The following is a 27,757-nucleotide window of genomic DNA, read 5'->3' as shown; positions in this document are numbered from 1 at the left end:
ATGAGGGAGACCCTGTTGGGACAGTCAGTACCAGCAGAACTGGTTCCAGCTCTTCCTCCTCATGCACTGATGGTTCCAGTTGATGAGAGGAGAGGAGTGGTATGACCCACTGAGAGGGGTCCAGAGACCTGTCAGAGGGATCCTAAGGGCCCCAATTAGGTCAGAGGAGGGGTCCATCAGTTGCGGTGGGCCCCATGGGACTCGATACCAACAGTCCCTGGGGGCATTGTATCTGGAGGCACGGTAAGCATAGCCTCTCGACTGTCTGTCGGGGTTCCTATGCCTCCTTGGAGATATTGGTGCAGCTATCTCCTTGGACTCCTCCAGTGCCGAGGACAGTTCAGTCGGTAACAGCGGTCGTTCCTGACCAATGGTTGCAGATGGAACTGCTCCTGAGACAGTGGCAACGATTCGTCCTCTGGAGTGAGGACATCCCTCAGGAGGGTAGGGCCGGAAAGGAGTGGAGACTGTAACTAGGGTAGGAGTATGTCCTCTGGTGCTACAAAGGTCTCTGTGTGGCCTGGAGACCAGGGAGTTCCAGCAGAGATGCCTAAAGGACCTGGCTCATCTGTCGCAGCCAAATGGTCTTTGGAGAAACGAGGCAGTACTGACAATGAGCCTGGACCCGCACTCGTAGATGAGGCTGGCGAAAGTCTATCTTTCCACTTTGGTACAGCAGTCACTGTTGGTACCGGCAAATCCCTGTTTTTGTGCCCCTTGCCCTCCAGTCTGAGGGTTTTCAGTGGCATTGGTTCTGTGGATTCCATATGCGACGTCTCCCCCAACCTGGGGAAACTCTTCAGACAGTTCTCTGCAGGGGGCTGCCCTTATGCCTCTGAGAGTGTCCCTTACTCTCACAGGGGGTGCTGTCAGGAGAGTCCCTGAGACTCAATGTTAAAGGCTCCACTCTCAGGCATGTGCATGGAGGGGCACTGCTGGTTGGCTGAGACTGATCTACAGGGGGGTACAGGATCCTCCTTCAGGAACTTTTCCAATTGGAGCTCTTGGGCCTCTTGAGTGCTGGATTGGAAGGATCGGCAGATACTGCACTTTGCAGAGATATGTGCCTCACCCAGACGTATAGGCACCATTGATGCTCCTCTCCGATGGAGAAGGAACGAGGGCAGGATGTGCAGTTCTTGAATCCTGGGACTCTGGGCATATCCTGGGTCTGGGGAGGATTTCTGGGGGAGGGCGGAGGGAAGGAAGGATGAGGGGAGAAAGTATTCTATACTATATCCAATAACTATAACTACCATGCTAAGATATAAAAGCTATTTACAATTTTCAGGTTATGCATGGAGTGAAGGAGGGCACAATTTCGACTCAGGCCATGCGGCAGTAAGAAGGAACAGGAGAGGCATTAACCCGCCCTGCCTCTTACATCCTCATCTGGGGGCTCGAGGGAAGCTACTGTGCATGTGTGGGTCAACAGACATTGCTTTGAAGAATTTCCAGACTGGGACGCATGGCGTGCATGTGTACTCACATGTAGAATACACACAGAGACCTTCACTCAAAGGAGAACTGTTGCTGTGAAAAGGATAATCTCTCCTTTCTATGATTAACTAGACTCTGTTCTCATTACTCGCCTGTTTGCTACCCATCTTCCAAATATACCGGAGAGCTCCAGGACTTGAAATAGAGGCCTGAGAAGGCATTTGAAAGAATGAATGGGCTCCTGCCACACTGGGATAGGGAAGAAATTCCCGGTTTAAGGGGAAGTATGGAGGAAGGCATAAAGATGAAAGAGATAGGAGATGAAGGGAGAAGTGATTCACTGGTGGAGGGAAGGCATGGTAGGAGTATGGAAATAAATTCGAGCAGATGGGACAGATTTGTGCAGGGCCTTGAAGATGACAAGCAGCTTGACCTGCGAAGAAGCCAATGGAGGGGTGCAAAAGCAGGGAGCCACAGTTTCAGAAGGAGACAAGGAAGGTAATTTTAGCGACTGCATTCTGAGTGGAGTGGGTAGAAGGTGAAACGGGAATCAGGGAGATCTGTGAGGTGCACGTTGCAGTAGTCCAGGAGAGAGATAACCAAGGTGTCAACAAGCATTTCTAGTGCCACAGCAACAACAGAGACTTTCAAGATGGCATGGAGAAAGAACCAGTAGGACTTGGCAACTTGGTTTTCAGGTAAACAGAGAGAAGGGAGTGTAATTAAACAAACAAACAAACAAAAACAATCACACAGGGGGAGTGAGCCTCCATGACTGGGGTGAAGGAGGAACAGGAAAGGGGTCCTTTTGCCATGCTGAACCTGAGCTGATAACAGGACATATACTATGTCAGAAAGAATCAGACTGTGCAATGAGGGAAGGTAGATTAGTAGGTTACTGGCATAGATCTGATGGCTATCTGAGCATATAAGATCACCTAGGGATAAGGAGTAGAGAGAGAAAAGAAGCAGGACAAGGCGAAAAACTTACTAAGTGATTATACTGAATCTGATCTACCAACAGTTAATAAACAATGGATGTTGGCAGGGGAAGACAGAAAATATCATAGGGAAGCAAGAGGCCAGCAAAGCTGAAAAAATTATTGTGTCAGACCCAAATAAACTCTGCTAGAGTTCTGAATGTGTGCTCTTAAAATCATTAGCTCAGACCTCAATACATTTTCTTTGAATTTTTTGTGAAACACTGTCTTTGAAAACAGGGTTCTTTTCGATAAAGTAATTAGTGTTTGCATAGTAAACCTATGAAACTCATCCACTTAATGCATAAACAAGTCAATGTTAATTCAAGAAGCAACAAGAAAAAAACCCCTATAAAGTACAATATATTTTCATCCTTACATTTTTGGCCCAAGATTTGGCCCAATTCCATTTAGCTGTCTTTTTAAAATGTTAAAACCATAAGCAACTTATAAGGACATATATAACTTCTTACCCGGCCTAATCCTAATACTGGGTTGTAGGTATAGGTATAGAGTCAGCATTATTCCAAAATGCTTTGCTCCGTGTCACTAGAAATATGTAATTCTCAGTTTACATTCTACATTATGCTTTAAATACTGACACAGCTAGGAACCTCTCAGTTGAATGCTTTGAACTAAACAGTTATTTGCTTTATATATCTGCTTACTTACTTTGCTTCCTATTAAAGTGAACACACACACACATTCCAAAGAAATGTTTGGTAAAAGTTCCCACATGAGGTGGTCTTGGTTTTTTCCACTCAGGCTTATTGAAAATGTGTCAGCATGACAAATTTCGCAGCCACATCCAGCACAACTGACATTTACATATACACACATGGAATGCCCAAGTGATTAAGGAGATGAGCCAGCATTATAATAAATATAAGCTGGGTTTCATCTTGTGAAATATCCGCCATGTTTCTTTAATGATACTGGTAAGTAGAAAATGTAAAGAAAAAAAGTCTGGTGCCTTCAATGCAAATACAGATTTCTATCCAATAAGATTGAGCTTTGATTTTTTGTGAGTTCTTTATACAACATATATATTTTTTTCTCAGTTGGTACAATAGACCTGTTTCTTTTTTATTGGTTCTATAAGCTTTATATTAAAATAAAGCATTTTGGTATTGGATGATAAGCTATTTGGGACACAACAGAGCCCTGATCATCAATGAAACTACCACAATACAAATAATATAATGTAAAAGTGTAAATAATTTTACACTAAATAATGCACTTGTGAAAGTGAAGAGCTGGTGCATTTCAGCTACTGTGGAGTTGCCAGACTAAAGGGTATGTGTGGTAACAGAACATAATGGGGCATCGCTGAAAGAGGGCAGAGTTAAGATTGCATGGGCTGATAACAGGACATAAGGTTGCATGGGCAACCTTAACTGTACATTTACCATTGTTCAGATATTTGCTCAACTCAGCGTTCTGCAAGGGGACAACATACCACCACGCAACCTTAACTCTGCATTAACATAGGATTTTTTTTTTGCCATTGATTATTATTAACAGAGGATTGGGCTGGGACTCAAAACCTGGGTTCAATTCATGGTTCTGCCATTGACCTGCTGGGTATCTTGGGGGCATCACTTCAGCTCTCAATGTCAGCTTCCCCATCTGTAAAATAGGGATAGTGATACTGATCTATTTATAAAGCGCTTTGAAATGTATGGATGAAAAGCTCTATCTGCATAAGTGCCAAGTATTTATTGCAATACTGCCTATGGGGCCAGCCAGATGGGGACCCTGTTGTGCTGGACACTGCACAAACACAGGAAATGACAATCCCTTCCCCTTTAAGCTCATAACGTCATAACAACAACAACAGGTGGAAGAGAGAAGTGGGGTGGGGTGAAGGTAGGGGAGCCAAAGGAATAGCAATAATAGCATATGCACATTAATCAATTAGGAGCAGTGATCACAGCTCAGCACCTGCCTAGCTGTTGGGCACAGTCCTCAGGTTTTCTAAATCTGGAACAATATCCCTGATCGAGTGATGTGGCTTTGTCCTTTGTTTGCTAAAAATAAGCAGGAAGGCTGAATCAACTGCAGGGCCAGCTCTAGGCACCAGCACTCCAAGCATGTGCTTGGGGCAGCACTTTCCAAGGGGCGGCACTCCGGCTCCTTTTTTTTTTGTCTTGTGCTTGGGGCACAAAAAGCCGGAAGCCGGCCCTGAGCGGAGGTGAGCTGCGGCGGTGGGGGGCGCGGGGAGGGCCGCAAGAAGTAACCTGGGGAGGGGCAGAGGAACTGCTCCCCCGCCCAGCTTACCTCAGCTCCACTGCTGCCTGCTCCCCGAGCGCGCCGCCGCTCCGCTTCTCCCCCCTCCCTCCCAGGCTTGCTGCAACACAGCTGATTTGCACCGCAAGCCTGGGAGGGAGGGAGGGAGGGAGGGGGAGAAGCAGAGCGGCGGCAGCGCACTCAGGGGAGCAGGCAGAGCGGAGGTGAGCTGCGGCAGTGCGGGGAGGGCTGCAGGAAGTAACTGGGGGTGGGGGTGGGGCAGAGGAATCACTCCCTCCCAGCTCACCTCCGCCTCCTCCCCCGTGCGCGCCACCACTCCGCTTCTCCCCCCTCCCTCCCAGGCTTGCAGGAGGGGTAGGAGGGGAAATGTGGTGCGCCCAGGGGAGGAGGCAGGGCCAGGGATTTGGAGAAGGGGTTGGAATGGGGTGGGAGCGGGGGGCGCAGGAAAATTTTTTTGTTTGGGGTGGCAAAAAACTTGGAGCCAGCACTGATCAACTGTCCCTTTTTTGGACTGGTTTGTGGCTAAACAAGCCAATCTAAGCTGCATAAGCTCTCGACATGAGTTTCACATAAATGGAAGCCCTTATTTAACTCGTTGATTTCCATAGTGTTCCTGTCACAATTTCTAGGACACACACCCATACACACATTTTAAAAAAAGCAATAAAATAAAAACAACTCTCACCCTCATCTGTACAAAGGAAATACACTGGGCCCATCACTTCAGGGAACCCTGAATAAATAAATGGGCCAGGCAGCACATCATGAAAGTCAACAAACTGGGGGCTTGTCAGCTCAAAGGGGAAAAGCTGATTCCAGAGTCAAGGACTCTCTGCAGGGAATACCCTGCCCTTAGCCATGGAAGTCTAGGGACTTCTCGGTACGACCACCCTCAACCATTCCGAAATCAGCCTACAAAAATAACGAGATTGGCTTAAAAATCATGAGATTTAAAAAATAATAATAAAATTGGGAGTGAATTTATTTGTCTTTGGGTTTTTGAGCATTTAGGGTTCATGTTCTCAAGCTTTTCACTGCAACCAAGGTAGAAACATACTTTAAAAAAAAAGTTGAGATTTTCATATTCCAGATTCCAAGGGGCCTTAAGAAAAGCAACAAATATTGTAAGAGTCGTGATCAAATCATGAGAGTTGGCAACACATCACCTTATGGGAACCTCAGCTGATCTCACCTGTAACATTCCAAGGAGAGAGGAACCTCAGCTGATTTCACGTGGCGTAACATGCCCAGGAGAGAGGTGATCTCTAAAGGCACTATGATAGAAAACTGCACCACCTCAGAGGCAAATGGGAAAGTCACCGTAACCTGTGTTTGAGATCTAAGATTTTGTGAGGAATGGGATTAGCTTGACTAGTGACTGGATGTGAGAGTTTTCTGTTGTTTTACTAGTATTATTCCTCTGTCTGTTGTCTCCCTCAGATATCTGGGTTGAGTGAAATGGTTCTCAGCCACATCCCAAACTGTCATGCCAATGCTGAGCCATGGTAAGTATTTACATTTATCTTCTTGGAACTTTCCAAAAATGGTAATTTTGACCAAGTTGTTCACTGAAAATCTGGAACATTTCAAGAAAATAATTTCCACAAAAACGTTTGTTTAATTGGAAAAGCAATTTTGTCAAAACCAGCTCAAGTTAATGCAAAGGTATTAGCACTGCTGGTGCAACCTTCAGTGCCAACCAAAAGTGTTTTGTAAATGTTGCGATGCTTTTTTTGGTAGTGTAGTCAAGCACCAAGAATACAGAAGACTATAGAAATGCGACACCCTGGTATACGGCATGTCTCTTTTGACTTGGAGTTTGAAACACTGTCATTGAGTTATTCAGTATCATATATTACTGCTTTACCTTGCAAAGTCCAAGAGTAATTGAGTGGACCCAAAAATTCCAAGGTATTATTATAATTTATATTACCATAGCAACTAGTCATGTACCAGGACCCCACTGTGCTAGGCGCTATGCAAACACAGCGCAAACAGACAGTCCTTGCCCCAAAGAGCTGATAGTCTAAGTAGGTTTTTAAATGACTGAAGAAGGCTTCTCCATTTACCATCTGGACACTGTGATCCTAGTGAAGCAACATAAAAAAGCTTCTTCCCCACTAATGTGAAAGTTGTATCTACTGAAAAGTTGTAAGGCCATTAAGAAAAATACAATCCTAGACAATTTGGGATCAATGCCTAACTTCAAATGTACAAATCCACAGATCTCAGGTAAAATTTTCAGAAGTGCCTAAGTGACTTAGGAGCCTATACGTAAATGATACTTAGACTCATGGCACTTTGGAAAGTGCTAGCCTTTGTCCAAAATCTGACTACATTAAAATATACAAAACCTCAGTGGCTTACCATCCCCCTCCCCCTATAATGTCAGGTAACTTGGACAAACAAGAGGGGAGATTCTGAGGAGACCAATAAGGTTATGTCTGCACAGTCCAGGTTGACAGATTCCAGCTAGCAAGGCTAGTGATAGCACTCTAACAATAGCTGTGTAGGCAGCTCTTTGAAGTTATGGCTTGGGCTGGAGCTCAGGCTCTCAAGCCCACCCCTTTCCCTAGCCCCTTTTTTCTATCTCATTATATAGTCCTTGCCGAGGACCCTAAAATAACAGAAACACCTTGTATTTAACATGACAAATGCCAAAAACATCCTTGACCATTGGCTTGTATGTTGTCATATCCTTCATCTGTTTTGCCTATGAGGACTGTACCCCTTTTTTGTGGACAGAGACATTCTATGTGTTCGTAAAACACCTGCTAAAATGGGGCCACAAATGGGGGCCTCTCAGTTGTACCATAATATAAATAATGAATAATAATAGACTCTAGGACTGGAAGGGACCTCGAGAGGTCATGGAGTCCAGTCCCCTGCCCTCATGGCAGGACCAAATACTGTCTAGACCATCCCTGATAGACATTTATCTAACCTACTCTTAAATATCTCCAGAGATGGAGATTCCACAACCTCCCTAGGCAATTTATTCCAGTGTTTAACCACCCTACAGTTAGGAACTTTTCCCTAATGTCCAACCTAAACCTCCCTTGCTGCAGTTTAAGCCCATTGCTTTTGGTTCTATCCTTAGAGGCTAAGGTGAACAAGTTTTCTCCCTCCTCCTGATGACACCCTTTTAGATACCTGAAAACTGCTATCATGTCCCCTCTCAGTCTTCTCTTTTCCAAACTAAACAAACCCAGTTCTTTCAGCCTTCCTTCATAGGTCATGTTCTCAAGACCTTTAATCATTCTTGTTGCTCTTCTCTGGACCCTCTCCAATTTCTCCACATCTTTCTTGAAATGTGGTGCCCAGAACTGGACACAATACTCCATTGAGGCCTAACCAGCGCAGAGTAGAGCGGAAGAATGACTTCTCGTGTCTTGCTCACAACACACTTGTTAATGCATCCCAGAATCACGTTTGCTTTTTTTGCAACAGCATCACACTGTTGACTCGTATTTAGCTTGTGGTCCACTATAACCCCTAGATCCCTTTCTGCTGTACTCCTTCCTAGACAGTTTCTTCCCATTCTGTATGTGTGAAACTGATTGTTCCTTCCTAAGTGGAACACTTTGCATTTGTCTTTATTAAACTTCATCCGGTTTACCTCAGACCATTTCTCCAATTTGTCCAGATCATTTTGAATTATGACCCTGTCCTCCAAAGCAGTTGCAGTCCCTCCCAGTTTGGTATCATCTGCAAACTTAATAAGCATACTTTCTATGCCAACATCCAAGTCAAGAATAAGACATTATAATATCAAGCACCTGAAAGTTAGGAAATTCAAAAAGTTAATGTTTCCTCAGGAATATTAGTTCTGCCGTGATGCACACCCTATCTATATTCATTCCTGCTTATCTGTTAGAGAAGCGAGGTGGGTGAGGTAATATCTTTTATTGGACCAGCTTTTGCTGGTGAGAGAGACAAGCTTTCGAGCTTACACCTGGAGAAGAGCTCTGTGTATGCTCAAAAGTTTGTCTCTCTCCAATAAGAGATATTACCTTACCCACTCTATCTCTCTAATATCCTGGGACCAACAGGGCTACAACAACACTGCATATTTATTTGTTGTCAGTAGTATTCACTATTAGAGTTAGGCAAAAAATTTTGCCTGAAACTTTTTTCATTGAAAAATGCAGATTTGGGTCAATTAAAACATTTCATGCATTCATTTTGACAAAATTATTTGGGTAAAAAAAACCCAAACCCTAAAAGAATCCAAAAAAATCTGAACTTTGTTTCAATATTTTCTAAATGAAATGTTTCCATTCTGAATTACCTTTCATTAGAAATTTATTGAATTTTATTTGAAAAGTATTTTTAAAAGCTCAAAAATTAAATGAAATGTTTTACTCACCCCAATATGATTTTTTTTTTTAACTTTTCAGTTTGCGAAAAAATTCAATTTTTTTATTTTAGGTTAACCCAAAATGTCTTTTTTCTTCCTGATTTTTAGGACTGCCACCAAATCAAAAAACCAGTTATTCTAACAGCTTTACTTGCAGTGTGCTTCAAGTACAGACTATATTGGCTGTCAGCTGTCCCAGGCAGTGGAAGGGAACAGGAGGCTGAACAAAAAAGTGGTTGGGTCAAGCTAAATCCAGACAAGATGGAAATGGTGCTACTATGAAGGGGAACGTATTTTGAGGAGGTGGTTGCGGTTACCTGCTGAGGGAATCATCTCCTAATTGTCAAGATAGTCTACAGTGGCAGGGTTATATTGGAGTTCTCTCCATTGATATCTAATAGTTATGGTGGTTAGGAACAGCTTCTCTCTTCGACCACCCAAAGAGCACACCCCCCTTCCTCACACACAGAGATCTGGATACAAGGATCCATGCTTTTGTCATTTCAAGACTAGATTTTCAAAGGAGCCTTGTGACTTGTCTACAAATGAAAGTAGTTACAGAATAGGGTAGGGTATGAATTGAATGTGGAATAGCTATTCCTGAATAACTCCATTATGTAGACAAGCTGAAGGGGATTTAAGCGACCAGCTCCCACTGACTTTCAATGAGACTAATTGCCGTAGGCGTTTCTGAAACCTCCAGCCTAGATTATAGCAATGAGCACTATCTGCGACTGGCATGAAGGGAATATAGAAATTGCAACTGGTCTTCTACTAAGGAGAATGAACAAGAGAGGTTGCTCCAGACACTCTGGGTTTTGCTCTGAATCTCTAATCAGTTTCAGATTCAGTTCACAGTGCTGGCTCTGGCTTCAAAGCCCTTAGACCAGGGGTAGACAACCTATGGCACGCGTGCTGAAGGCAGCACATGAGCTGATTTCAGTGGCACTCACACTGCCCGGGTCCTGGCCACCAGTCCTGAGGGCTCTGCATTTTAATTTTAAATGAAGTTTCTTAAACATTTTAAAAACTTTATTTACTTTACATAAAATAGTTTAGTTATATATTATGGACTTTTAGAAAGAAACCTTCTAAAAATGTTAAAATGTATTACTGGCACGTGAAACTTTAAATTAGACTTAGCACATCACTTCTGAAAGGTTGCTGACCCCTGCCTGACTTCTCCTTGTGATGGTCTTTCCATCCATACCAAATCACAGCAGCTACAAGCAACCGACTGTGCCAACAACCTCAAAGGTGAGACTCGTAGGCATCAGTGGAAAGAGTGGAGGGCCTTGGCTGTGTCATTCCTGACCAGTGGAGATCAGGATGTGGCCAAGGCTTGCCAATGTATGGACACAGTGCAAAATTCACCTCTTTGCACAGGCAGATACCCCAGTGAAAGAGCTGCAGAATGAATGGCAACATCCTCTTAGCAGCCAACCCCCAAACCTTGAACCCATTCAAGATTGCACACAATCTGTGGAGCTTTTTTTAGGTACAATCAATGCAATTTTCATTTTATGTATAGCACCTAGCTACTTTGGTGATAGATTAAAAGGTCAGCATGAATGGAATGAAAAGGTGATATCTGAAAAATATTGTGAGTGAAATACTATACGTTGCCTTTGTCGGAAGACAGGACACAGGGCTAGATGCACCATTGTTCTGACCCAATGTGGCCGTTCTTATGTTCTTGCATTCTGATTTGAAAACCATTTTTTTTGTGCTGAGAAAATTGATTGTCCCACTTGCTTCCTTTCCCTGCCTCCAAAAGTGTTTATATAAATAAATACTTTCAGTAATGATTAATTTCTATATGCATGAGCATTTTATGAAAGAAATAAACTGTACAGGTAAAAGTGCAGATTTAATTGCAGAACTTTCCACATCCTAGGGCAACATTAAAAGCCTTACACTAGTGAGATAGAAAGTTGATGCATCGTATTACTTCGCTAAATTGCCAGAAATTAGTATTCAGCTTTGTTTTGCAAGTCTGTCATGATATAGAACCACAAAATTCTGAATTAAGTTTATGCCATTTTTTTAAAACAAACTTTGCAAATCTGTTTATATAAAAATCAAAATATTCCACAAAAATGCAGCAGATTCAATCATTCTTTATCATATTAGACATATGGGCTAGAATCACAAATGGACTTGCACACCCTGCTGTCTAGTGGAATTCTCAACAGTGAGTTAGGCACGTAGGGATTCTCGGAGGCCAGAAAACTGAGCATGGAGCTCTAAACTAGTCAGGAGTGAAATGTAGAGGAAAGGGATGGGAATTAGGCTCAGATCCCCTGAACTCCCATTGATCAGAACCTTAGGTGCCTGATTGAAGGGCTAGATCCTGGACTTAGGTGTGACGGGTTGGATCACAGAAACTCCCTTGGGAACTGCCACCTGATGTGCCAAGACTACTTCTGCCCCTGCTTTCCTGCCCTGGCAGCTTAGGACTTCAGGGCCTTGCCTGGTTTGAGCCAGACCTGCTAGCCTGCTGCAAACCCAGACCCAGGGTCTGAACCATGTCCCCTAACAGCTGTGGGTTTAACTGAAAGCAATTTACAGACGTGCTCCTGTCTTTAACACTCAGATGTCTAACTCCCAATGGGGTCCAAACCCCAAATAAATCCATTTTATCTTGTATAATGCTTATGCAGGGTAAACTCAAATTGTTTGCCCTCTATAACACTGATAGAGAGATATGCACAGCTGTTTGCTCCCCCAGGTATTAATACATACTCTGGGTTAATTAATAAGTAAAAAGTGATTTTATTAAATACAGAAAGTAGGAGGTAAGTGGTTCCAAGTAGTGACAGACAGAACAAAGTGAATTACCAAGTAAAATAAAATAGAACATGCAAATCAATGTCTAAGAAACTGATTTAAAAAAAAAAACCCTTACCAGTTCCAGTATGCTTCCTTTTACAGACTAGTCTCCTGCTAGTCTGGGTTCAGCAATCACTCACCCCCCCCTGTAGTTACTGTCCTTTGTTCCAGTTTCTTTCAGGTATCCTTGGGGGTGGAGAGGCTCCCTCTTTAGCCAGCTGAAGACAAAATTGAGGGGTGTCCCAGGGGTTTAAGTAGACTCTCTCTTGTAGGTGGAGACCCCCCTCCTCTCTCCTATGCAAAGTCCAGCTCCAAGATGGAGTTTTGGAGTCACGTGGGCAAGCCACATGTCCATGCATGACTCAGTTTTTAACCAGTCAAGCCACATTCCTGGGAAGGCTCAGATTTGGATTGGCATCTTCAAGTTCATTGTTGTCTTAAATGGTGTAGCACAGCACAGACTCACCCCTGCCGCACCTCCTGCTGGTCATCCTTGGGAATTAGCTCTTTGATCCAGGAGCGCCCTCTGCAGGCCAGTGATCCGCATTGGGGTCATGTCTGTTCACCAGCAGGCTAATATTACTTTCAGTTTTAAAAGAGATTACTTCTTTTAACTTTGTGGTGGTTCTTATAGCACCACTGCTCCAACGTCAGGTTTCAAACATCAACCTACATATTTCTCAGAAGAGAAAAGTGACTGAGGCCATGGCTACACTTGCAAATTTGCAGCGCTGCAGCAGGGTGTGAAAACACACCCTCTCCAGCGCTGCAAATTGCGGCGCTGCAAAGCGCCAGTGTGGTCAAAGCCCCAGCGCTGGGAGCGCGGCTCCCAGCGCTGTACGTTATTCCCCACAGGGAGGTGGAGTACGGACAGCGCTGGGAGAGAGCTGTCCCAGCGCTGGCGCTTTGAAGTGCAAGTGTAGCCGTAGCCAAAGAGTCCTGTGGCACCTTATAAACTAACAGAAGTATTGGAGCATAAGCTTTCATGGGTGAATACCCACTTCATCAGACGCTCATGCTCCAATACTTCTGTTAGTCTATAAGGTGCCACAGGAATGTTGCTTTTTACAGATCCAGACTAACACAGCTACCCCTCTGATATCAGAAGAGAAAGTGATTTCATGGGTTCAAGTACCTTTAAAGAAATTATTTATAAATGGAAATGAGTCTGCTGAAAACTAGCCTTATTGCACAACATTATTTCAACAATTAGGGAAGGTTACCTGCCAAAAGCCTTAGAAACAAAAACTGAATTAATCCATTAATATCTTCAAGAGATGTTTACATTTGCATTAACCTTTCATTGTACTTTCAGTAAGTGGAAAATTCATCATTATTTTCTTCCTGAATACTTAAACATTCCTTTTGGAAATATCCTTGGTTTCATTAGGTTGTAAATTGCTCCATCTTGTGACAAAAGTGTGGTACTAATGGAGAGCAGAAAATGTCATCCTCATACAGTTCTGCATTAGGAATCAGTACTTCCCTAAAAAGAAATGTGAAAGTTACTGGAACTGGACTCTAATGAACATTCATTTTGTCTTGGAGTAAAGCTAATATTTGCTGCGTCACCATCTGTTTGTCCCCCCCACACACACACACACCTTCTGAGGGTAGGCTCAGGAAGGGTTGGAAAAGGATGTTTATTACCAATACATTGTTAAGCAGAAGGCATGCCAAGCACATTTATACTTTTAGGCCCAGAGTCAGGAAAACCATCGGGCGTATTCTTAAATTTAAGCATCTGCTGAAGCACCTTTCCTGAATAAGGATGCTTTCCTGAATTAAAACTTCTCTTTTTTCCCATCAGTTTAAAATATTTTTACTCTGTGATTTCAGTTCAGCAAGGAAAAGGTAGGCAGAGGCAGGAACACTGGCTCCATGGATTTGAAGAGGAGGGATTGAATACCATGGGAAAGTTTAATGCTGAGTTACATACACTGAGAAAATAGGCCTTTATCTGAAGTGGAGTTTTCTTCATTACCACGGATACAATTTTGTCACAGTAAAATTAGGCAAAATTCATGGAGCAGTCATGGTAAAACTGTACAAAATCCGGGTATGGTCACAGTGGGGCTGAAGCCGGAGCCCAAGCAGGGCAGAAGCCAAAGCCGAAGCAGTTGCGAACATCTGTTAAAGTAATGGAATCCAGGACCTCTATGAGCAAATCATATCCTTACCCATTACCTATGTGCATCTGTGCCAAAGGAAAAACAATAGTTACTTACCGGTCAGTAACTGTGGCTCTTTGAGAGGTTTGTGTCTGCATGGATCCCATTCTCGGTGTGCATGTGCTCAGGGCTGGCTCTACAGTTTTCGTCGCCCCAAGCAGTGGCCGAATTGCCGCCGGACAGCGGGGACAGTCCCTGTGCCCTTAGGGTGGCAGGCACATTTCCCCGGTGGCGGCAATTCGGCAGCAGCTTCTATGTTTAGCTGAAGCCGCTGCGGACAGCTGAACATAGAAGCTGCTGGTGAATTGCTGCCACCCCGGAAATGCGCCTGCCACCCTAAAGGCTCACGGACTGCCCCCGCTGTCCCCAGCGGCAATTCAGTGCACTGCTTTGGGGCGAAAACACAGGGACTGGCGCCCCTTGCAGAATGCCGCCCCAAGCACCAGCTTGGAATGCTGGTGCCTGGAGCCGGCCCTGCATGTGCTTCATACATATGGAACTAGAGTCTTTTGAATAGCAGTCTCCATTGGGGCCATGCCTGTGGCCAACTTGGCCTCCTAGCCCCCCAAGGGCATAAAGGGCAGAGCAGGCACAAACATTCTTGTTCCTTCACCAATTCAGAATCCCAGGAGACATGGATTCCAAAGAAGCAAAGATGGGGAGTGTGTCTGATGGGTCTCAGGGAGCCCAGGACTGAGATACACCTTGTTACCCCGCTGCCACCAGCAAAACGGAGAATTGCTTGTATTTAACTGGGTGTCAGCTCCCTAATATCACCAGCCTGCTAGCCACCCAAACACTCTCCTCTGGGCAATGCCAGCTCTTCCTTTGCTTTGCAAGTTAGCAGTAGGTGTACTCCAGTCCCTGAGCCCTTTGAAGTGTTCCTCTGTACTGTCCAACCCCGTCTCCACTGAACATTCACATATATGCCAGGTCTTGGACAACCTCTGGGAAGAGATAAACTGACTTTCATAGCCTTCCCCAATGCCACACATACATTTCCTGAATGGGTTTATCCTGTCTAAACACTAATGAAGGGATCTTGAGCCAAAGTGGGCCCTCAGATTTGAGTGGGGTTTGGGGAAGAAAATGGACAGGTTGATGGTTTGGTTTAAATGAAAATCAGACACCATCTTGGTAAGAAACTTAGCTTTGGGCCTCAGCACTACCTTATCTCCAGTGGTTAATTTGTGCCAGGACTTGCCAGGGCTGAGCCTGGCACCTCTAGGCTTGGCAGTTCATAGCCCTGGCACTTATGGGCTTGTTAAATCAGTTATGAATGTAAAAAAAAAATTGCTTGAGCCCCAGCACCTCTTTCATTACAAGTTAAACACTGCTTATCTCTGTGGCAGATAGTGTAAAAAGTCTGCAATTAGTGCTTGAATTTTGCTAACCCTCCTAGCTGAGAAGATAGCTACCAGAAAGGTAGTTTTGAGTATGAGGTGGTGCAGAGAGCACATGGGTAAGTGTTTGTGGGGCGGGGACGGGGAGATGGGGATGAGGAGAGGGGAGGTCCATAAGAAAAACGTTAAGGGGAAAGAGGAGACAAGCATGAACCCATCCTTTTAGAGTTTTTTAAATTGTGGGATAAGAGAACCCTGCATAAGTTTTAAGGGGTGTGTGAGACATGATGAAATGGCAACCAAATGGACCCAGATAGACCTGGTGGTGTGGCCTGATATCTTGAACTAGAATATTTAATCCAGAATTTTAGGAATAGAAGCTTGAAATGGGGCGAGACCTTGTCGTGAAGCCCCGCTGGAAAATAGATTGATCTTGGAGAGGGCTTCCTTCACTCTATAAGGATTTCTGAGATCTCTATGGAACAATCCCTGTCTGTTGTACTCAGCCAGCCAACTTCCAAGCGGTCAGGTGTAAAGATGTGGGATCTGAATGGAAAACCTGTCATCAGTTCTGGTAGACTGGAGAGAGAATTAGCAACTGTGTGGACAGACCAAGTCTGAGAGTCAATGTCTCACCCAGTAAGGGGCTACTTGACTGTCAGGGAGAAGGGGAAGGAAAATACCAAGATCTTCAGACTCTTTGAAGGACCGTATGCATTAAGTCTTTAGGTGGCTTATGTTGGCTCCCCAACCTGCTGTGAAAGAAACTATAATAAGTATCACCATGGAGCTAGGGGTACAGAATGGTACCCCTTGGTAGACCATCTGGGGATTCGTCCAGCAGTCTAGGGAGGATAAAATAGGATTTGGTTTCATGAGATGAGTGGCCACATGGTGTTTGGTGGGCTGGTCAGCATTGGAGAAGGCAGAGGTGAAGTCTGGCAAGAGGTGTCACAGTACCATGTGATGTAATAGTTTGAGGTATTTTCTTGCTATTGTTGCTGGGTTCTTCTTGACTATGGAGACCAGGAACGTGATTGTCTGAAACCTGTCTAGACAGGGCTGGCTCTAGGTTTTTTGCCGCCTCAAGCAAAAAATTTGCCACCCCAAGCTCCGAGAATGCAACTGCCCAAGCAGAAAAAAGAATGGCCGGAATGCTGCCCCTGGAATTGTGATACCCCAAGCATGTGCTTGCTTTGCTGGTGCCTAGAGCCAGTCCTGTGTCTAAAGGAAGATATGCCTTTGCTGATTTGAAATTAGAAGAGCCCCTCCAACCCTCCGGACTGGGTTGAAGTAAGGGGATGATTGACTCTCAGCACTAAGGCATGGAATAATTTGAGGACTGGAGGCAGCACACTGGAAACTTCCTGTGTGGATTTCCCTCTCAGAAGCCATTCATCCAAGTGTGAGTAGACTTGTCATCGCAGATGTGCTGCCACTATTGCCAAGCATTTTGTGAATATATCTGAGGTGTTACACAGGCAGAAAGGCAGCACCCTGTATTTGGTAGTGTCCCATTAGAAACTGGCTGAATGAATAGCTAAAAGTGAAAATAAGCTTCCTGAAGGTCAAAAGCCATGGACTAATCCTTGAACTTCTGTGAGCAGATGATGGAGGCTAGTGTCTATCATCCCCTGCCTCCATTTGAGTCAGTGTATAAATTGGTTTAGTTTCCCCAAGTCAAGGATAGGATACATTTCCTCTTTTCTTTTGGGAATAAGGGAGTAGTGACAATAGAAACCTTCCCTCTGAACTCCTGAGGTACTTCATCTAAGAACCACAGAAAATGTAAACTACCCATTTCTCCCCTCAGCTGTCCCTCATGAGATGGGGTCCTTTGGTGCCAGAAGGGACTTAGCTCCACACAGAGCAGGCGAGCCAAAGAATCAGTCCCACCGGCCTGTCCTCAGTGATCAGGCTTCAGGACCTGTGGTTTAAAAGGATTGGAAGGCACGTGGATCTCTTTAAAACTTTTGTTCTTTCCAGTTCTGGGGAAGAGGATTGGTGCCATGAATCACTCTTAGAGCACAGCTTAGATTTTCCCTGCCACAGTATGGTGGAGGCAGCACCAGTCCTTGGCACAGAACTCCCAGTCAAGGCCAAATTCAGTTTGAAAGCATAAAGTCAGCTGCCTAAAGAAGTTGCTGGCCCCTTCTCAGTACTGGCAACAGGAGAGGACCTTCCTGCAGGTTGAAGGAACGGTATCACTGGGAAGAGAGTCCCTTTTTGGTATTAGAAACATTTTTTGGAATCTGATGCTTCCCTCGTGGACTGCTCCAGTAGGTAGAGCTTTAGCAAAGTACCTCCAGGGCGGCAAGTTGTGGCAGAAAAGGGCCGGCATACAAAGCAACAGAACGTGAGACATGGCTCTCACCCAGAAAAGATGAAATAAGTCCATCGTACAATGGGCATAGCTTGAAGCTGGAGGGTTTAGGTTTGGTGATTAGGCGGGAAGGCACCTCAGTGCCAAATAGTACACAAAAAAAATGATTTTTTAAAAACTAAACTTATTTCTAGTATTTACAAATATTTACAAAACTGATTCAATGAAAGAGTATGACAGGATAGTAGGTAGACACTGCTGAGTGCAGTCTCACTACTGTGGGTGGTAAGAGACCATGGGGAACTGAGAGGCATCTGGCATTGCTCTGCCATTTATGTCCTGAGGTTGAGGGGTTATGAGTACACACAGGCATGGTCCCAACAGACACTGCTTTCCTGAAAATGTATGCAGAAAACTAGCGTCCATGTGTGTCATCTGGCAGTAGATCCTACTTTCACTGAAGTGCTTAGCCACCGATAGCAGTGGAAGCAGGATCAAGCCCTTGGTTTGCAGTAAGATCCTGGGGTTTCCTCTTCATGTTTTGTTTTCTGAGTAGAGTTGATTAGCATAGAGAGGTCAAATGGCTTGCTCAGGGTTAGCGGGGGCCTCGGATTCAGGCTTACAACAGGCCTACACCTATGACATTCACTCAAGTTAATAGCAATTGAGTGCTCAGCATTTCTGAGGTTCAGGCCCATAGAAAATTCTGTCTGAATTGTGGTTGATTTGTTTTGATCCAGATATTAGATTGAGAAGCCTCATTTCAATTCCAGGAACTAGACTCAGCCTAGTGATGTAACATTCCTTCTTAATTGAATGAGTCTGATCACAAAACTCCAAAGTTTTGGCACAAATGGGAGGTATAAGTGAGTTGTTTAGAATGACCTAGTACAAATAAAAATACAAACTATTATTCTCTTTATTGTATATTTGTACTACCTAATATTTTTGTTTTTCAAACTTTCCACTCCAATAGCAGAAATTGTTTAGAGCTCTAAGAAGTTGCTATGAAGCAACTGAATTTGATGGATACATCAACTCTTAGGGATATTCCCAGATCTATAAAGATAATATAATTAAATCAGATTGACCAATTCCTGGGTTGGTTGATTGGTTTGTTTTTTGCTGGTTTTTGAACCCTGAGGCTTTCTTTCCTATTTTTTAGATGGCAAAATCTAATAAAAAGAAAAAAAAATTGTGCAATTCAATACAGATATTTTGTCCATTCACTCATCTCTGATTTTGACTAAATATGTCCCATTTATTATTGAGCCCAACTGCTTAATCTTAGATCTATACACTGAGAAAGGCTAATGTATTGGTAACTGGTTAAAAAACAGGAAACAAAAGGTAGGTATAAATGGTCAGTTTTCAGAATGGAGAGAGGTAAATAGCGGTGTGCCCAGGGGTCTGTACTGGGACCAGTGCTATTCAACATACCGGTATTCATAAATGATCTGGAAAAAGGGGTAAACAGTGAGGTGGCAAAATTTGCAGATGATACAAAATTACTAAAGATAGTTAAGACCTAAGCAGACTGCAAAGAGCTACAAAAGGATCTCTCAAAACTGGGTGACTGGGCAACAAAATGGCAAATGAAATTTAATGTTGATAAATGCAAAGTAATGCACATTGGAAAGCATAATCCCAACTATACATATAAAATGATGAGGTCTAAATTAGCTGTCACCACTCAAGAAAGATCTTGGTGTCACTGTGGAAAGTTCTCTGAGAGCATCCACTCAATGTGCAGCGGCAGTCAAAAAAGGAAACAATGTTGGGAATCATTAAGAAAGGGATAGATAAGACGACAGAAAATATCATGTTGCATCTATATAAATCTCTGGTACACCCACATCTTGAATACTGTGTGCAAATGTTGTTACCCTATCTCAAAAAAGATGTATTGGAATTGGAAAAGGTTCAGAAAAGGTCAACAAAAAATGATCAGGGGTATGGAACAGCTTCCATATGAGGAGAGATTAATAAGACTGGGACTTTTCAGTTTGGAAAAAAGATGGCTAAGGGGAGATACGATTGAGGTCTATGAAATCATGACTGGTGTAGAGAAAGTAGATAAGGAAGTGTTGTTTACTATTTCTCATAACAAGAACTAGAAGTCACCAAATGAAATTAATAGCAAGTTTAAAACAAATAAAATGAAGTATTTCTTCCACAGACACTGTGTTGTGTGAACTCCTTGCCAAAGGATGTTGTGAAGGTCAAGACCACAACAGGGTTCAAAAAAGAACTAGATAAATTCATGGAGGATGGGTCCATCAATGGCTATTAGCCAGGATGGGCAGGAATGGTGTCCCTAGCCTCTGTTTGCCAGAAGCTGGGAATGAGCGACAGGGGATGGATCACTTGATCATTACCTGTTCTGGTCATTCCCTCTGGGGCACCTGGCACTGGCCACTGTCAGAAGGTAAGATACTGGGCTAGATGGACCTTTGGTCTGATCCAGTAGGGCCGTTCTTATGTTCTACTGAGCTGAGATTTAGAAGTGGCTGCTCTTCCTGATGTTGCATGTTCTTGTGAGAGGGATCTCTGAAAAGAGACAGGGAAGGTGGGTGATCGTTGGGGAAGGTTTGGAATTGGAGGTAATATTTCATCTCTATGATTTCCAGGGCGCAGAAGTCTGTAGTGGTGGTGCTCCAAATATCATACAAATATGGGGGGGGGGGGAAGGACAGGGAATAAAACACAAAAAAGTTATTTACTTGTACAGTAACAGTTGTTCCTCAATATGTGTTGTGCACTGCAGGTGTGTGGGTGCCCAGTGCACTCGAGGGGGACTTTTGCCAGCAATACCAGTGGATAGCATGTCCCCCTACTCTTTTTGTGTGCTGAGTTGAGGACATAAAAGCTGCCTCCCTGTTTAATTGTATCACTGTATATCTCGTTAAGTGTTTGAGATGGTGCCCAGATTGAAGAACCTCTTCCACTTTGCTACATATGCAGCTCTAGTGTATTGTTTTCTGCTGCTCACTAAGATGGCTTAAACATTTTGGAAGCATGATCTTTCATGAGTATTCAACAGAAATCTGTTCAGTGAGGTGGAAAGATTGGAGGTTGGGATACAGACTTACCCTGGTTCTGAACAGGAGAACCTTGACTAGAGGCAAAGATATTAGTGACCTGATGTAGGTCCCTGAACCAATACTGTCTTGGCCAACCTGGTGGCATTGAAATTGTCTGCCTTATCCCTTTTCAGTACTCCTGGGATGAGCTGAGCTGGTGGGAATGCATATTGGAGGTAGAGTGGACTGGGGAGAAAGAAGGCATCTGTAATGGAACCCAGGCTGCAGACCAACTTGGAACAAAATCTCTGTTGTTCAGGTTGGTCGCAAATAAATCTATTACTGTCTACCCCCACTGGTGGAAGATCTGGAAGAGTATTTCCTTCCTGATTGACCATGCATGTTGGTATATGTAATCCCTGCTGAAGATATCTGCAGTTGTGTTTCTTGCTCCTGAAAGGTGGAAAGTTTCAGAGATACCACTTTTCTTATATATAATTTCTTGGGCTCCTTGTCTGAGTTGATTTTTGTTGACTTTGCTAAGACCTCCCAATTGGTGACAACTAGTGACCCCGAGGTGGGGCGCATATAAAGTTCCCCAAAGCCCTAGAAAGGCACTTGATAGTGACGTTCTGCCCCTTTTGATGTTGGTGCCAAAGCAGCAGGCATCTGCCAGAGCAATTTAGCTGGCTCTAAATGTCCCTTGGTGATGGGCATTGCAAGAGATCCAGGAACAAAGATGTGCAGGATGTCTAGGAGCTTGTGTATTTTTCTTGGACCTCCACTGGAATCTCTGGTGTCCCAGCCCAATCAGGAGATGATATGGGAGCCAGGACGAGATTGTCCTCTGTCTGTGACTCCTCACAAGAGCCATTACCAGTCTATTCAGCTGACAGAAAGAGCAGATTGCGCTGGCTGTACAGCTCCCCTGTGAGGTGGTGGTGAAAGGGACCTAGCACTAGATTGGAATGTAGACATTGGTCTTCTAACATGATGCAGCCCAGTAAAGACCCAGGTGTTCATAAGTATAAGGGACAGATTGGTCAAGGGGAAAGATAGTAGAGAGTACTCTCCCTCTGAGTTTCCACGTCCAGGGTAATAAAACTCAGCCCTCAACTCCATCTCAAGTTTCTACTGGCTTGAATACTTAGACCCCAGAGAACAAACTAGTGAAATCTTACTACTGCCCTCTGAACCTGAGGTCTAGAATGAATAATGTTGCCTCAGACTGCCCGTGTGCTGCTTCTGTATCAGTGTGGGGCCAGCGATTGGTACTGAAGGATGTGCCTTGATTACTGCAAATAGTGAGGAATCTGGTAGATATCAGTAGGTCTTTGGATTCCAGATAGGATTTTGGTACCAAATCAGTTGGTGCTGAAGTCAGACAGGAGGATAGCATTGGTACCAGAGTTGACAGTACCGGGGATCTTAGTACTGGGCAACTTTTGCAGTACCAAGGAAGTCGGTTTAGAGGCATGGTGACTGCTACCTGTCTGTATGCCAAAGGGACCCTTTTGGGATCTTGTACTACCCCTTTCAGTTGAGGATCGAGAGGATTTGTGGCTCCTAGAGGAAGAACCTGGTGAAAGAAACTTAGATTTCTTCTTTTTGTGTGCTTGGTGCTTTTTCCTTCCCATCCCCCGAGATTTTACTGGGGGAGGAGGATAGGTTTTTAGGAGCAACTCTTTCTACTTCCTAAGTAGAAGAGCTACTTAGGGCATGGTTTTTGATGATGAGTGCTTAGAAGTTTCTGCCCCAGGCATTCTGGGGTCTAAAGAGGGATGCATTGATCTCTCCATCAGGAACATTTTCAGAGAAGACTCAGTAGCTCTCTGGATTCTCTTAGAAAAGGCTCTACATATGGCATCTCTCTCTGTTATGTGCTCCTCATCCAGGCACAGTAAGCATCTGGTATGTCCATCATTAAGGGTATGTTTACACAGCAGCTGGGAGGTGTAATTATTTTGGCCTTAAAGTTTCATTTCAGACTCAGTTCAGACAAAAGACTTTACAATTTGCAACTTTTAAAATCTTTTAAGAACTGACTGCAACTTAAAGAAATTCATTTTTTTAAAAGAGGAAAAACACAGTAATTAGAAACAAAAAATTTATTACCAGATATATTTACACAACAGTGATTATAAAGAAATCATACAGTTGATGTTTTGAAACTGTTGTAACACATAAAACTTTTAACATCTGCTCCAGTTAGACTTAGCGTTTTTTCCAGGTGAACTTCCTGCGGGCTCCCTCTTGACCAGGCTTCTTTCGTTCCCTGATACGTGGATCAGCTGTCAGTAGTCCAGCTACAGGACAATATGAAGACAGTCATTTTATGAAGTACAGCATCCACTAATATATTTTGTGTGTGAGAGAGAGAAGAGGGCTTCAGAACAATTGGTGACTTTGCATACCACATGAATTGCAACATCTAGGCCCAAAAGGAGGACAAAGGTACAGCTTGAAACCAACAAAAGGGAATTTAGTTTAGTCAAACCTCACAGAATTTTAACACGGTTACAGTATTTGAGTTTTGTACATTACAAATCTTACAAAAATCACCCCAGTGATGTAAAGGACATGCTATTTGTTCAAATATTTGAATTCACTTTTAGACAGCTATAAAAAATTATATATAACAAATGGAAGAAAGAGGAAGTTGATAGTAATGAATATAAATCAGAAGTTAGGAACTGTAAAAAAATCGGTAAGGGAAGCAAAGGGACACAAGGAGAAATCTATGGCTAGCAGAGTTAAGGACAAAAAGAAGGAGCTTTTAAATAGTATTGGTCCACTATTAGATGGTATTGGGAGAATTATCAATAATAATATAGAAAAGGCAGAAGTGTTCAATAAATATTTCTGTTCTGTATTTGGAGAAAAACAAATGATATAGACTCATCATATATTGATAATACTCCTTCCATTTTACTAGCATCTTTGGAGGATGTTAAACAGAAGCTACTAAAGTTAGACATTTTTAAATTAGCAGGTCCAGATAACATAATAAGCGTTTTAAAAGAGTTGGATGAAGAGCTCACTGTACCCCATTAATGTTCATTTTCAACAAGTCTTGGAGAAATGAGGAAGTTCCAGAATACTGGAAGAAAGGTAACTTGCCAATTTTTAAAAAAGGTAAATGGAATGACCTGGCTAAGTCTAGGCCTGCAAGCTTGATATAGATCCCAGGCAAGATAATAGAGTGGCTGATACGGGACAAATCAACATGGGTTTATGAAAAATAGATCCTGTCAAACTAACTTGACATCTTTTTTTGATGAGACTACAAGTTTGGTTGATAAAGACAATAGCATTGATGTAAAATACTTAGATTTATGTAAGGCATTTGACTTCGTATCGCATGACATTCCGATTAAAAAACTAGAACTATATAAAATTTACATGGCACACATTAATTAAAAACTGACTAACTAATAAGGTCTTAAAATGTAAGTGTAAGTGGGGAATCGTCATCATGCAGGTATGTTTCCAGTGGGGTCCTGTAGGGATTGTTTCTTTGCCCTACACTTTTACATATTTTTATCAATAACCTGGAAGAAAACATAAAATCATCTCTGATAAAGTTTGCAGATGACAAAAATTGTGGAGTGGTAAATAATGAAGAGGACAATTCACTGATACAAAGATCAGGATTGCTTGGAAACCTGGGTATAAGCAAGCAATATGCACTTTAATATGGCTAAATATATGTGTATACATTGAGGAACAAAGAATGTAGGTTGTACTTATAGAATGGGGGACTAACCTAGGAAGCAGTGATTCTCATAGGCGCCGACTCCGTGGGTGCTCCAGGGCTGGAGCAACCACGGGGAAAAATGGTTGGTGCTGAGTACGCACCATCAGAACCTCCCACCAGCGTCTCCTGCTCGCCAGTGGGTGCTGCTGATCAGTGCCAACCCTTCCCTCCCTGCGCTTCCCGCCTGCTGCAATCAGCTGTTTCGCGGTGTGTGGGAGACTTTGGGGGGAGAGGGAGGAGGCGTGAGGATGCGGTGCATTCGAGGAAGGGAGCAGAATGGAGCAGGAAAAGGCAGGGCAGGGATGGGAAGAGGCAGGTGGGGTTGGGGCCTTAGAGGAAGGGGTGGAGTGGGAACGGGGCCTGGGGCAGAGCTGAGGGTCTACTGGTCGACTCCCCACCCCCACCACATTGAAAAGTGGGCACTGGTGGTGACTGAAAAAGATTTGGGGGCCATGGGGGATAATCAGCTGAACATTACCTTCCAATGTGACGCTCTGGCCAAAAGAGCTAATGCAATCCTGGCATATATAAACAGGGGTTTCTTGAGTAGGAGTAGAGAGGTTATTTATTTTACTTCTGTATTTGGCACTGGTGAAACCACAAGTCAAGAAGGATGTTGATTAAAGAGCCATGAGAAAGATTTAAGGATTAGAAAACACGCCTTCTCGTGGTAGACTCTAATAGCACAATCTAGTTATCTTAACAAAGAGAAGATTAAGGGGTGACATGATTACCGTCTTTAAGTACCTACATGGGGAACAAATATTTACTACTGCGTTCTTCAATCTGGCAAAGAAAAGTGTAGCACAATCCAATGGCTGGAAGCTGAAGCTAGACACTTTCAGACTGGAAATAAAGCATAAATTTTTAATGATAGGGGTAATTAACCATGGGAACAATTTATTAGGGTTGTGGTGGATTCTCCATCACTGGCATTTTTTAAATCAACATTTGATGTTTTTCTAAGAGATATGTGCTACAAATTATTTTGAGGAAGTTTTGTGGCCTGTGTTATACAGAGGGTAAACTAGATGATCCAAATGGTCCCTTCTGGGCTTGGAATCTATGAATAAGTAATTCAGAAGCACGTTAAGCAGAGAGAAAAGTTTCCTTAGAATTATGCTGCCTTCATTATTAGTAGGAGTTTTCAACATATTTCCCTCTAGTCTATTTAAAAACTCAATGTTTCTAACTCTGCATTGTTGTAATAGTGTGGCATCTTCTACATATAGGAAGATATCAGTTACTGCAGCTACCTAGGGTGGTGGTTGTTTTAATGGTGCCTTCTGAATAAGGGAAAGAGGAGGAACCTCTAATCTGGCCTATTTAAAGTAACCTACTTATAATTATGCTCCTTGTCATCCCCTTCAGATGAAGTTGAAACTAATCTACTGGTAGCCCTAACATTTGGTGCTTGAATGCAGGGTCAAGAACCTTTAGACTATATGAGATTTGTTTCTGTTCAACTGATTAGCAATCTTGGAATTTTTTCCTCCCACAAAATTTGGACTCAAGGTTTTTCTCTGACTTGATATATTACCACATATTGTGTTTCTGCACTGACAGAATGCAGCCTAAGCAGGTTTTCAGGCTGGGACTGTGACCCTAACATCTCATGAACAGGTGCAGAGGTTATTGAAAGAGGACATAGAGTTGGGTCATTTGAAAGATGTCAGGAAGACTGACTATTAAAACTATTCATGACTAAAGTCTGGGTCCTGAAAATACTTATGCACATGAGTAGTCCCACTGATTTCAATGGAATTACTCACTTCTGTGTTTTCAGAGAGTCATGCTCTTAAACTTATTAATCTTAGCCAGTTACTGGAAAAGTGGGTAAACACATATTACTGTTGGAATTATGCATTCTTTCCTACTTATGCTCATACCTTGCCTCATAAATTCCACTTCATTTTCAGTGATGAAACTACATAGTGCTCTTGCAGAGGCTAAACGGATTGCTCCAGCCTGTGAGGACCTCCCTCCACCAGAGACAGTGCAGACCATATCATGTATTCCAAGTCTATCAAGGAACTGGAATGGGAACATTAGCTGTTCTCTGGAAAAATATAAGATACACACAGTATTTAATTTTTATAAATTGCAGATTATATACAACATTGCTAGTTCATGAGAGTGTTAAATGATGACCTAACCTATGTAATCTAAAGAAATGCAAGCTTCCCTGTACTGCTTTGTCAATATATTAAACCAGATGTGAAAGGACTATTATGCATTTAGATTATTGGAATATACAAGGTGTTTGAATTGTATAGCTAACAGGAGGAATAAAATAAACCCACATTGGCTTGTTCTAAGGAAACTTTTTATAGTTTATCTTCAGAAATCTTGTCAGTGTAAGATGAACTGAAATTGTGTGTGCAGTCTGAAATTTTAGGTGAAGTGTCTTGAATTACATTGTTTGTTTGTATTCTACTGATATATGCTGGAGTATGACTGTGTGACTACTGCCCCTGGGACTCTCAGGAAACAGATGTATTTCAGTAAACACAAGAGTTTCTCTGTGCTGAGCAGATCCCATAACTAAAGTACCAAAATGATCTGTATTCTTATTCTTTGCAACCCTCCTTGAAAAAAGGCAGATGACAGACAGTTCTCAGCTGATACACTTTGAGTTCTCATGATCATGAGAAAAAAAATGGAAACAAGGTGAAGTCTTCTTAAACTAGATGCTTAGGAGACAGTGTCAGCTTCATAGAGCTAAAGATCCATGCAGAAACATCCAGGAAAAAAAATCAGTGATCAAGTTACAATAATTATAATAATAAACAATATTAGCTCTTTTTGATGTTTTGAATACTTGAAATGCTCTACTAAAGCATGATGGTTTCTGTTTAGATTGTTAATGTTAAAACAGATATATGGTGCTCTCACCTGTCTTGCATCACTGGAAAATAACATAAATAATCTACTCTGTTCACGGTAATTTTTCCGCTTCCATTGTCATAAACTACTGCGGTTGCTCGCGAAGTCTTTCTTTTGCCTTAAAATAAACAAAGCATCCTTTTGTTATTGTGGGTTCGTTATTTTTCAGCATATGAAATGCAAAAAAAGCCAAGTAGATCTTATATTTTCATACAGCAGCAATGATTTTCTTTTTGGAGGTAAAGGGGGTGGGGGCGGTAAATATAAGCAGCATGCTACTGCACTAAATAGATTTTATCATTTTGTTAATGTTCATGGAAATAAGAGAAAAAGGACAAAACCATCAGTATATCCCACACAGTGCAACTTTGAACAGTTTTACTTTAGAAGAT

The 27,757-nt window shown here is 42.9% G+C and overlaps 1 protein-coding gene across 5 annotated transcripts in view; it reads right to left on the bottom strand.

Moving 5' to 3' along the window:
- Positions 1–22,815: 22,815 nt before the first annotated feature.
- MRPS9 (mitochondrial ribosomal protein S9) overlaps positions 22,816–27,757 on the bottom strand; it is a 50,423-nt gene continuing 45,481 nt past the window's right edge. For all 5 annotated transcript variants that reach the window (XM_045006511.1, XM_045006519.1, XM_045006494.1 and 2 more), the window contains 3 exons: positions 27,375–27,483; positions 26,369–26,538; positions 22,816–23,028 (listed from right to left, as the gene is read on the bottom strand). In XM_045006511.1, the coding sequence (XP_044862446.1) occupies positions 22,937–23,028; positions 26,369–26,538; positions 27,375–27,483 (371 nt within the window). In that variant the 3' untranslated portion in view covers positions 22,816–22,936. The remainder of the gene's footprint in view (positions 23,029–26,368; positions 26,539–27,374; positions 27,484–27,757) is intronic.

This window comes from Mauremys mutica, chromosome 1, assembly GCF_020497125.1.
Source record: "Mauremys mutica isolate MM-2020 ecotype Southern chromosome 1, ASM2049712v1, whole genome shotgun sequence".
NCBI classification, from domain to species: Eukaryota; Metazoa; Chordata; order Testudines; family Geoemydidae; genus Mauremys; species Mauremys mutica.
Note: the sequence above shows the minus strand (reverse complement) of the source record. Positions and strands in the feature narration are given on the sequence as shown.